Source organism: Stomoxys calcitrans, chromosome 4 (genome assembly GCF_963082655.1).
Source record: "Stomoxys calcitrans chromosome 4, idStoCalc2.1, whole genome shotgun sequence".
In the NCBI taxonomy this organism is placed as follows: Eukaryota; Metazoa; Arthropoda; class Insecta; order Diptera; family Muscidae; genus Stomoxys; species Stomoxys calcitrans.
Window position 1 is genome coordinate 68,032,721 of NC_081555.1, and position 13,079 is coordinate 68,045,799.

At 38.5% G+C, this 13,079-nt stretch overlaps 1 protein-coding gene across 1 annotated transcript in view; it reads right to left on the reverse strand.

Moving 5' to 3' along the window:
- Positions 1-11,247: 11,247 nt before the first annotated feature.
- LOC106093929 (homeobox protein B-H2-like) overlaps positions 11,248-13,079 on the reverse strand; it is a 91,418-nt gene continuing 89,586 nt past the window's right edge. Inside the window, exon 3 of the mRNA XM_059367422.1 lies at positions 11,248-12,356. Coding sequence (XP_059223405.1) covers positions 11,693-12,356 — 664 coding nt within the window. The 3' untranslated portion in view covers positions 11,248-11,692. The remainder of the gene's footprint in view (positions 12,357-13,079) is intronic.

The window sequence follows — 13,079 nt, forward strand, 5'->3', positions numbered from 1 at the left end:
TTTCAATAGGCTTCGTCTCTAGGCCGAAAAACGTGCCTGTATCAAATTTGAAGACGATCGGATGAAAACTGCGACCTGTACTTTGTACACAAATAAACATGGACCGATAGACGGACATAGCTAAATCGAATCAGAAAGGGATTCTGAGTCGATCGGTATACTTTTCAATGGTTCTATCTCTCTTCCTTCTGGGTGTTACAAACAAATGCACTATGTTGTAATACCCCGTACCACAGTAGTGATGTAGGGTATACAAATGTTGACTTTATTTAACTGTTAGACCTATGAGAGGGGGACAACTTTAAACCCGGGTGAAGGCATTGGTAAAATTTTTCTAAACAAAATTACATTTATATTCCAAATATGGAGGAAATTAACCTGACTTTGACCGAGCATAAGATTTTCTCTTCTCTCATAGGTCCAACAGTAAAATAAAGTATTCATTCTTCTAAATCTTAATAAAAATGGCTATTGTCATGGCCATTCCCAAAAGGGCTATTGCATTCCCAAGTAGTACCCAAACAACAGACATTGACATCGTTTGGGCGATATGACATTTGTCGTTTTGAGCGAAATGACGCTACGTCTAATTTTTCGCTCCGGTGTGATCAACATGTTGATATACTCGTATTCTTGATTGGTTTACCACCCATTTCTGTATGTACTGCGAGATACTTTGTTTTTTTGGTTTTTCCAGGAATTTGCAAAAAAATTTTCAGATGTGGTTTTTCCCACCTAATGCTGGCAACGTTTGTGAGGTGCTATGCCATGTAAAACTTCTCTCCAAAGAGGTGTCGCACTGCGGCTCGCCGTTCGGGCTCGGCTATAAAAAGGAGGCCCCTTATCGTTGAGCTTAAACTTGAATCGGACTGCACTCATTGATATGTGAAAAGTTTGGACCTGTTCCTTAGTGGAATGTTCATGGGCAAAATTTGCAATATGAAGCACCCGAACATTGAGCTTCAAGTTAAATTTTAGTGTAAACGTGACTCCTTAGTACTTAAATTTGTTAAATATTTATATTTCCGTGTCTTTAAACAATTTATCAGCTCTTTGAAGAGGTCTACCGTTCCGAAAAACAGCAATTCCAGATTTGATTGCATTGTCCTCTAAACTCCACAATGAAAAATATTCTTTTAAATTGTTTGTCATCCTCTGCATAACATTGGCATCATCCACTAAAAGCACTATGAGTTCCGCATAAAATAATAATCGGACAATGTATTTTCAATTAAAAATTTTGCTGAAATCGGACCTATAAACAAATTTGTAATGTTAGCTGAATAACTCAATTAAAGCGGTTATCAACTCAATAAATCAATTAATTGGACAATTGTTTATTATTTCAAGTTTGACTGACCCAATTGAAGTAAATAATTGCTATTTTCCCATAAATAAACCATTTTTTATTAAAAGAGCAAGTAGGTGGAATATTACTCCTCATATAATTTTACCGCAGGTGCCTTCTCTGTAAAGTGTACAACGGCGAAATCATTATACCCTACTCCACAACTGTGGTACAGGGTATAATAACTTAGTGCATTTGTTTGTAACACACAAAATACAAATACAAATACATTGATAAGTATACCAATCGATTAAGAGTCACTTTCTGATTCGATTGAGCTATGTCGGTCTGTCTGTCTGTCTGTCCGTCCATGTTCATTTGTGTACAAACTACAGGTCGCAGCTTTCTTCCGATCGTCTTCAAACTTGGTACAGGCATGTTTTTCGGCCTAGAGACGAAGCCTAATAAAATTGGAAAACAATTGGTTCAGATTTGGATAAGGCTCCCATATATATGTTCGTCCGATTTGCAGTAATAATGCAATGCCTATTCTCTTGAAATTTAGAGGGAAGTTTTTATCTTCACTCTCGATATTACTGGTGAATTTCATAGAAATTGGTTCAGATTTAGATATAGCCGCCATATATGAATATCGCCCGATTCTCACTTCAAGAGTCACTGCAAACGCATTTTTTGACCAATAACCCATCTGAAAACATCCACCGAAGTTCATCAAAATTGGTTCAGAATTTGATATAGGTCCCACATTGTGCTTATAGTGTAGTTGTAGGGTATTATATGTCGGCACCGCCCAACTTTTGCCCTTCCTTACTGGTTTTCATATTGAAAAGTTTCGTAAGGAATAACAACCTTAGCATTTCGTATATATTGTAATATCTAGAATTCATCCACATGAAGAGATATATCTAGGAAATTGTTTTTCTGTTCTGCACTGCAATTCACAATCCTAATTTTTTTTGCAAATTCATTTTTGTCTAGAGGCGCGAATAGCTGTTTTCTCTTAAATTATTGGGTTGCCCAAAAAGTAATTGCGGATTTTTTAAAAGAAAGTAAATGAATTTTTAATAAAACTTAGAATAAACTTTAATCAAATATACTTTTTTTACACTTTTTTTCTAAAGCAAGCTAAAAGTTACACAGTCACAAGCTGTGAAAAAATTTGTCAACGCGGACTATATGAAAAATCCGCAATTACTTTTTGGGCAACCATACATCAGGATTGCACAAAATGACAATATGGTTGTGTGGGAGCGAAGCAAGATATATATATTTGGCCTATTTGCACTTCAATTCGGATTACACGAATGTGAGAGAGGACGCAATGCCATCTTGTTCTTGTAGCAATAAATACATACCCTGAATGTTATAAAAAACAATTTTAATTAGTGCAATTAAAAATTTGCTATGCATTGGTCTTTTAGCCATTCATATATCACGATTCAATGGCAAATGTAATTTCAATGTCAACAATAATTATCGAAGCAAATAAATACTTTGTAAAAAATATTTTCATAAATCACCACTATGTTTAATTGGTCAAATTCAAGACAATATTTTATCTGTGTATCATTTATATAACGTACGAAGAGTAAGGGAGAGAGAGTTCATCCTTATTGAACACCCACTTTTGATTCAAAGTATTCGGAAACCTCATCTTTAATCCAGATCGCCGATATTGTGTTGGTGTGAATGTTTTAAAGGACTTGAACAAACTTTTAGGAGATCTAGAAATTTTATCGTACGCTGGCAATCCCGAGACCACCGTGGCGCAGAGGTTAGCATGTCCGCCTATGATGCGAAGCGCCTGCGTTCAAATCAATAGCGAATCCAGGCGAGACCATAAGAAGCAATCTTCAGCGGTAGTTTTCCACTCCTAATGCTGGCAACATTCAAAGAGGTGTCGCACTGCGGTACTCCGTTCGGACTCGGCCATAGAAAGGAGGCCCCTTTTCATTGAGCTTAAACTTGAATCGAACTGCACTGATAAGTGAGAAGTTAGCCCCTGTTCCTTAGTGGAATGCTCATGGGCAAAATTTGCAAATGATCAAGATGTCTACGAGATCTGCACAAAAAGGGTCGCGACTTTTAAATTTTCGTTGTTATGTTGCTAACTCAGAATCACTTTCTGATTCGATTTAGCTCTTTCCGTCTGTCTACCCGTCTGTTCATGTTATTTGAGTAAAGTTTACAGGTCGCAATTTTCATCCGATCGTCTTCAAATTTGGTACAGACATATTTTTCTACCTAGAGCCGAAGCCTATTGGAATTGAAAAAATCGGTTCAGATTTGGATATAGCTCCGATTTGCAGTAATAATGCAATGAAATTTTTATTTGTGAACCGATTCTCTTGAAATTTGGTAGGAGGAGTTTTCTTTTGACTCTCGACATTAATGGTGAATTTCATAGAAATCGGTTCAGATTTAGTTATAGCTGCCATATATATGTATATCGCCCGATTTTAACTTTTTTAGTTACAGCAAGTGCATTTATTGGCCAATATTGCCACAATAGTGCACATCGCTTTCCTCTACAGCTACCACAATATCTGAGAGTTTGCTCGAAATCGGTTCAGATTTAGATATAGCTCTCATTAATATATTCGTCCGATTTTAAGAAATATTGCAATAATGTGCTCATTTGTTAACTGATTCACTTGAAATTGGATTTTCTTATGACTCTAAATATGACTGGTGAATTTTATAGAAATCGGTTCAGTTTTAGATATAGCTGCCATATATGTATATCGCCCGATTTTCACTCAAAGATCCACTGCAAGCGTATTTATTGGCCAATCTTGTCAACATTTTGTACAACGCTTTCCTCGGCGACTACCACAATATCTGAGAAGTTTGCTCAAAGTCGGTTCAGATTAAGATATAGCTCCCAAAAAAACGTTCAACAGATTTTAGGTAATTTGCCATAAAATTGTCATTTGTCAACCGTAGTTATCACAGTTTGACCATATATGCTCGAAATTTGTTACGGATTGTTGAACGACCCATCTAAAAACATCCGCTGAGGTCCATCAAAATTGGTTCAGAATTGGATTTAGCTCTCACATTGTACTTATAGGGTAGGTGTAGGGTACTATACTATCGCCACCGCCAGCGCTTTGCCATTTCTTACAGGTTAATCGATAAATAAGTGGAAGATATAACCGAATGTTATCGTTTGCACTCAATAACATAACTACATTATGCGAGTCTTTTTCACCATATTTGTACATCGTTTATTTATGATCCGATTATTCTTCGATACATGAAGTTATTATATTCTGGTTTTTAACACTTCACGGCAATATCCAAAAAATTGTGGCATATCTGTCGTCTTCTTGTTCCGTGAATTATGAGCTCATAAAATTAACGTTAATATTGTTGTTATCATCATTCGAGAAGGTCTGTGACAAATACCAAGACTCGTCTTCTGCTTACCAAAATTGGAAATGAAGGCGGCAACAAAGGCAACTCAAAAACACCGATTGCCATTTAAAACAATTAGTTAATTAAGTTACACATTTTTAAATGTTTCAAAGTGTTTTCGAATTGAAATGTAGCGTTTAAGTAAAAGTGACAAAGAAATCTCCCAACCGATGAGCACTGAATTAATAAAACCTTATCTGAGGCTAAGGTTGAAATGCAATTTGAGTTTTTTTGTTGTTTGTTTTAATTTCGGGTAGAATTTATATTTCAAATAAAGAAAGTAAATTTATGGATTTTCTGACGAACAAAGAGAATCAATTCATTAAATAAAGGGTGATTTTTTTGAGGTTAGGATTTTCATGCATTAGTATTTGACAGATCACGTGGGATTTCAGACATGGTGTCAAAGAGAAAGATGCTCAGTATGCTTTAACATTTCATCATGAATAGACTTACTAACGAGCAACGCTTGCAAATCATTGAATTTTATTACCAAAATCAGTGTTCGGTTCGAAATGTGTTCATTCACCGTAACGTTGCGTCCAACGGCATCTTTGAAAAAATACGGTCCAATGATTCCACCAGCGTACAAACCACACCAAACAGTGCATTTTTCGGGATGCATGGGCAGTTCTTGAACGGCTTCTGGTTGCTCTTCACTCCAAATGCGGCAATTTTGCTTATTTACGTAGCCATTCAACCAGAAATGAGCCTCATCGCTGAACAAAATTTGTCAAAATTTGAACACATTTCGAACCGAACACTGATTTTGGTAATAAAATTCAATGATTTGCAAGCGTTGCTCGTTAGTAAGTCTATTCATGATGAAATGTCAAAGCATACTAAGCATCTTTCTCTTTGACACCATGTCTGAAATCCCACGTGATCTGTCAAATACTAATGCATGAAAATCCTAACCTCAAAAAAATCACCCTATATTAAGAGAGTGTGGCATACATTTGTGTCAGGAAACCAATAGCAAGCATTGTTTCGAGAAAAACCAAAAGCATGTCAGTGTGAGCAAGGAATGAGTGGCAATTATTTATTTTACATTATTCATGTTTTCTATATTAAAAACATAAATTCAATTAATTATTGCTTCAATTATTCTAATTACTACCATATTTCCATGCACGCTGTTTGAAATGATGGAAACCGTATCAAGTTTGGTTTAACCGTCTCACAGTGAAATGGGTTCGAAACAATTGGTAAAAAAATGTACTGTTTGAGAACTAGACAACTCTCTGGGGTTTTAAGAGAACCCTGCCCAGGCGCATAAAGTTCCCTGTTCACCTGGGCCTTTTGAAAATTTGTTCGGGCTGCCAAGACTTCTTTTGACCGAGGTAGGGGTCTTGCTTTACGATTCATTTGTGGCTCTATTCGAGATTTAATTGATTCGAAAATTTGCAAACAACTATGCCGCAAAGAGTGTCCACATCTGATTATTCAGTCAAATGTTATAAAGTTTGGAAACGAAAAAAAAAAAAAATTCCACCTGTTTGTTGTAATTACGCTACAGCTTTAAAAATTAAGATATTAAGCAGGAACTTTGCACAAATAATTTTTTACCATAGGCAGGTTAATTTTTATGATTTTAAGTTCACATATTGACCCTTCTCCCATGTTAAGGTCTTGAAACCATTAAAGGATTTATTATCCAATTTTGCCGAAATTTGGCACAGTGAGTTGTGTTTGGTTCCTTGATAGCCGTACCAAGCATGGTCTAAACTGGACAGTGTTGTTGTTGCCGTTATAGCCAAATTTGCATGTGGAAATGGTGATCTTCGTCAAGCTGCTGTAGATGAGCATATTCGCTCTATTCCAAGTGACCGATCGTCGCGGGAACAGGATTGACCATTGATTCTTTAAAGAATACGAGTACAGCTATGGTTTCATAAATGATGAATTTTTCACCAGATTTTGGCGGAATGTGGTTAATATATAAATCCGTGGTGATGGGTATTCAAAATTTGGCTCTCCATAACTTAATTCCTTTAAACTAGGCCATTGATATGAGAAAAGTCGCAGCTAAGTTCATTAATGGGAATCCGTCCTGATACGCTGTGCTTTCTTCAAAAATATATGAAACATAATTTTCCTTTGGTAGATTGAATGAGGCTGATGGCGAAGGGATACATGCATTATTCGCATTATTTAGTTGCCTCGCGGATGCCTAAGGCAACTCATCATGACAAGATCGATCAAATATTGTGAGGATGAACTTCTGACGGACTCAAAACATGACTCAAACGCAACAGTGGTGCAAATTCTGAAACCTTACTTTGGTCCGGGTTCTGCAGATAAAACTCCATCATTCTAAGGCCGCTTCGATGGCACGAGAGGTCCATGTGTGTGCGGAGGATTGGATCGTGGCCTTAGAATTCCTGGCTTTAAACTACTCCAGGGCACGGGATATGGGAAACACAGAGCCTGTATTTTTGCAAAGAGTGGTCTAAATATATTTTTCTTCTAGCAGTAGCAAAACTTAAAATTAATAAGTCTCATCACTGACTGGGTCTCTTAATATGACACACCCACCATTCCGAGATGCCGCCTTCAAGCCTTAAGTTGCTTGTTGACGCCGCTTCTGCAGGGAAAAATAGCCTAATTGCAGGAAGTAAGGGGTTAGATGCCTATCGAATATATTATAAGATGAAATCTGGCGATAGGTAAACCTGACCTTTATTACCAGAAACAGGCAAGAGGTACTAGATGTCACATTTGTATCCGAGGATATAACCGGAAGGATACGCGAAGTGTTGGATAACCACAGCTTCTCTGATCGTCGTTATATTAGTTTTAGCCTTGTGCTAAAATACCGCAGAAGTGGTCCCTCCGCTAAACAGAAGACTATCCCTTTTCTGCACGACTATCCCTTCTAGACCAGAAAAGGAAGTAGAAACTGCGGAGGAAATAGACATAAGGGTCAAGCAGACCAAGAAGGCCCTGAATGACTCGCTTGTGTCAGCATGTCCAAGTGCTAAGCCAAGGGGTAAACAGCGACAGCCGTGGTGTTTGGTGAAAGTCAAAAATGCACCACACGATTGGGACGTTTATAAAGCTGAGCTAAGAAAATAAAAGGGCGAACTGAGAAAGGCTCAGAACAAATCCAAGGTGGAATTTTATAGTTCCGTGGAGGATACATCTCAGGCTCTACGATAAGGATGTATGGACAATGTCAAGTGAGAAAACATTAGAACTACTCCGTGATACACATTTCTCGGGAAACTCTTCAACGGACAACGTGGCGCCAGAGAAGCTCGTCACTGTTATGCATTTGTCGCAGTTTATTCGAGAAATTGTGTCTGAGCCAAAAATCCTTTGGGCGATAAAAAGATTCGACTCCTTTAATTCGCCTGACGGATTTTATCACAAGCCTCTCTGATTATTGGGAAGATCACTTGAGCTATGGGGTATGCCCATACCTCAACAGTTCAGCAGGAGTATTATCAGGGCTGGCCGGGTAACGCCGTAGATATATCCCTGCGTGGGTTACGACGCACAGGGGGTTTAAATAGGTCAGAGCTTACGTCCTCTGTTACCGGTCCTTCGTAACTGAAGAAAACGAGCCATCGCTCTAATTGCTGTTCGGATGTTGTTAAATCCGATCCGTCCTCATCTTTTACTATTGCCGATGTCCTTATATTGTTGCCGCTCATTTGTTTTAATGACTCGTTGACATCACGCATGTTTCTAATATTAGCTGCATTTTCGACTGCTTTGCCAACATATTAAAGAATATTCGCTTATCTCTGCGAAATAGGTATTTATACAGCGCGGCGGAGGCGCGAAATTCAGTCCTGCCAGAGGTTTTTGTAAGACTTGATTTTGTCCATAGCAGAGCGTAGCGTACACGTTTCCGGTGTACGTTGCTTATCCACAACCAGAAAAATTAGTCTGCTGATATCGGCAAACATAGTCTGCTGATTTTAAATTAAAAATTTTGAACTTTTGAACTAATTTTTTGTTCAAAAGCATGTATTTAAAAGTAATAATTATTTTGTCTGCAGTTTTTCAAACTTGATCAAAAATTAGCAAATTGTAGAAAATTTGAATAATTGTTACTTATATGCTTGTAAAATTAAAAAATAAGATAGATTATAAAAATTTTTGTGGCCATTGTCATTCCTGGTATCGCCAAGTCCTAGCATTCCTATGATTGATTGTAGATTATTGTTGTTATTGCCCACCATGTCCTCCTCTCCAATAACAAGTTTAACGTCTCCTTTTGGTAGTGAGCGTGTCACTGAGTCGAGTTGGGAATAGAATTGACCCTTTGTTCCGTCGGCATCGGGTTCGGTTAGCGCGTAGTATTGCAAAATGGAAATTTTGCGGAATTTTAAATTTAGTCGTGCCGTCATGATGTTTTCAGATATGACATTGTATGATAGATCATCAGGGTGTTAGTAACGACTTTTGCCGAAGCTATGAAGACGTTGAGGAAGAAGAGACTATAGAATATCTGCTGTGTGTGTACCGCACTGGCAGTTAGAAGGAGTTCCACTTCAGCTTCTCATTTCCTTGAGAACCCGTCTGATTTAGCGGATGTGAACCTTCACAAGTTATTGGGCTTTTAAAGCGATCTGGATGGTTCAGCGGTAAGAACTAGAACTCCTTTTCCTGTGGTATCGAAATGGACGAAAACATCCTAGTTAGTCTAATGGCAGATTGCCAGTTAAACCTAACCTAACCCAGGTTAGGCTTGCTTGAGTAGAAGGTGCGAATATTAATCTGCCCCATGCCACTATGGGCATACACTGCCCTGTGCTACTTACAAAATTCCTAATTGTTTTCCATACAACGCCCCTAAGTTGGGTCATATCTGGTATTGTGTCCCCACCTCCGTGCCGATGTCTGTTAGCTGCGAAAGCCGGGCATTGAAATAGGAAATGCTCCAACGTTTCATCATCTTCCCCACATACCCTGCAAATGCTATCACTTATCGCCTATTTTGCATAAGGGAGCTCTTAGTCCTATGTGCTCTTAGTCTTGACCTTCTTCTTACTTTCTTTTAGTAATAGACTCATCTTTTCACGATCTGGATCTCCCAATAGGATTTTTGTCGCCTAAACGGACTTAACTCGGACTGCCTCGACCCGAAACGCATCAAGCTAACCAAGTTTATTGGCGGCAGTCCTCTGGCCTTCCGTGCCTTCACTGCGCGTATTAGGATTAGATTTTAGATCCATGGCTACTTTGGAAAAAATTTTTAATCTTAATTATTTTTCACAATTGTAGTAGAAAGTGGAAAAAAGCATATCATTATTTTTTAAAAGTTGTCGAATTTTAGATTCGTTCAGATTTGGATATAGCTGCCATATAGACCGATCTTCCCATTTAAGGTCTTAGGCCCATGAAAGCCACATTTATTATCCGATTTCGCTGAAATTTGGGACAGTGAGTTGTTTAAGTCCCTTCGATATCTTTCTTCAATTTGGCTCAGATCAGATTAGATTTGGATATAGCTGCCATATAGACCGATCGCTCGATTTAAAGTTTTGGGCCCATAAAAGGCGCATTTATTGTCCGATGTCGCCGAAATTAGGGACAGTGGGTTAAGTTAAGCTCCTTGATATACTTCTGCAATATAGCGCAGATAGGTCCAGACTTGGATATAGCTCATATATACCATATAGACCGGTCTCTCGGTTTTAGGTTTTGGGGCCATAAAAAGCGCATTTATTATCCGACATCCTTCTTCAATTTGACTCAGATTGGTCCAGATTTGGATATAGCTGCCATACAGACCGATCTCTCGATTTAATGTTTTCGGCCCATAAAAGGCGCATTTATTGTCCGATGTTGCCGAAATTTGGGACAGAGTGTTAAGTTAAGCCCCTCCACATATTTCTGCAATTTTGTCTAGATCGATCAAGATTTGCATATAGCTGCCATATAGACCGATATCTCGATCTAAGTTTTTGGCCCCAAAAAAGACGCATTTATAATCTGATTTAACTTAAAGGCTTTTCGACATCCATGGCGTATATGGTTCAGATCGGTTTTTTACTGGTTTCTTTTTCAACAGTCCCTATACTATTTCTATCATCATCAAATCATCATCTTGACGATAGATATTTACCGCGCAGAAGCCTTAAAGTAGATCTATATAGCGTGAGGTCCAGCGCTTTTGGAGAGAACGTCGTGATTTTGGAGAGAACGTCATGATTTTGGAGAGAACGTCGGCATATCAACCAGGTCTAAACAACATTCATGCAGGCACGGTAGCAGATTCGGTGAATAGTCCTCGGAGAACGACCGCCTCCCATTGCACCTGTAGTAATTGACCTCCCCCGGCCAACCAAAGTAGGTCTGGCCCAATTACAATCCGGCAGATGCAACAGAGCAGGGATTGATGCCAATATGCAAACTTACCTTGCGAGGAAAATATTTCTATACTGAGAAATATTTTCCTCATTCCTTCAGAGCTAAACCCCTTGGCGTAAGTTTCAATTGTGATAATGCTGATTTTAAAAATTTTATTAATTATTTTAACATTTAAATGTGTTATATGCTAGTGTTTGTACAAGAAAAATATAATTTACAAAGGTTACAAATCTATTACAAATCTATTTGAGATCCATTGACGCTGGGTTATGATCGAAATTTAAAATTCAAACAAGTCATCAAAATTTCTCTCAGAATCTCAGATATCAGCTCAAAGGATCACTATCACACCTAAGAGTATTTGAGAAATCTTTGGTTTTCGCAGATGAATCGTCTCTTTCGCACCGTTTCCTGCTGAAATGTGAATTTTCAACAAATGTGACGCCAGAGGCAAATAATGGAAATGCAATGTGCCGCATAAGCTGGAAAATTCTATAATTTCCTAGCTCGAGGCGAATTCATATTCTTGGAATTCTCTCGATTTGTTAGAGTTAACTAACTACCCATTGCAACTATGTAAAAATATTTCATGCCAGGCTGCATCATAAATGGTTTTTGTGGTTGCTTGAATGCTTTTCACACTTCGATGGCGTCATCCTCATCATCTGCCTCATTATCACTTGGAGATGTGGTAGCGGTTACCGCTGCCAATGTTTTACTGCTTGATTGGGCGGATGAACCACTACTGGTTGTTGGCTTGTTACGTGAATTCTCGTGTCTTTCTGGAGGGCTACCCGGATTCAGGGGAGGACTACAGGAACGTTCTATAATTTCCACACTTTTGCGATTATCAGCATCTCCTTCGTTCTCTTCACTACGAGTTGGGCTTTTATTGTAGAGACTAGACTTGATAGAGGGCGAATTTGTGGACCCAAACGATTGAGTCGCCGTGTGATAATAACTGCTAAGCGATTGCAGTGAATTGGAAGCACTCAGGTGAGGTATGGGCGTTGGAGTCAAAGGCATGGCACCTAGTCCACCGGAGGACAAAGGACTCATGGAATTCATGGAGGGATACATACGATACGAAAGGGGCTTTTGTAGTACAGCAGCTGCCGCTGCCTGACGATAGTACAGGTCTATTGGCGTAGCAGAAGTCAAATGGTGGCTAGGGGGTGGATGAGCATAGGGCCATGTACTGAGATAGGGTGAACCGCCATAAAGTCTCTGAAAAGCTGCATAATTTCCAGCCTCTGCAAGCAGTTCCAGCCCAACGGCAGTTTGACGCTTCCATTTGGTTCTGTAAGGACAAAGAAAAAAATTTCCAAATCAGCAAGAAATTATCTAAGCAAATATTGAAGAAGTAAATAGAGACCACGTATATACCTATGTGACCACTTATGATACAGATATTTTCAAAAACTTTATTCAATTATACATAAACTTTTACTGATATAGATCGCCATTCACTTCTTTACATAAACATCACATAGCGAAAAAGTATTTTTTCATCCTTACAATTTTCCGACATCTAGTAACAGCACCTCCGTTTTCCAACAGAGCAGCACAACTAGCCCTAGTATCTTACAGTCGCAAAAACTACTGATTATACTCCAACAGAGTCATATAGGTTTGCTGTCAGAAACTGGAATCGAACAGCACTCAGTGATATATGACAAGTTTACCCCAGTTCCTTAGTGGAATGTTCATGGGCAAATTTGCATTTGCAATGGCAGCTAGAAAACCCATACAAAAGTACATATATTACTAGAATTAAACATTCATTAAATACATTAGGAAAGATCAACTTAAAATAACGCATGTTCGCCCATAGAAATAGGCAGAAGTCGAATAAATAGATATTGAGACCACAGTAATGGATTTAGATCAAGAATTCTGTAATCCGAAGCCGAATAAGATATCGGTTAGCCCGTAGTTACGGGTCCTACATACACACGGATGCGCTCAGTCGTCACACATGAACCGCGGTGGATTAGGTTGGAATCAGCAACGTCATCGAATT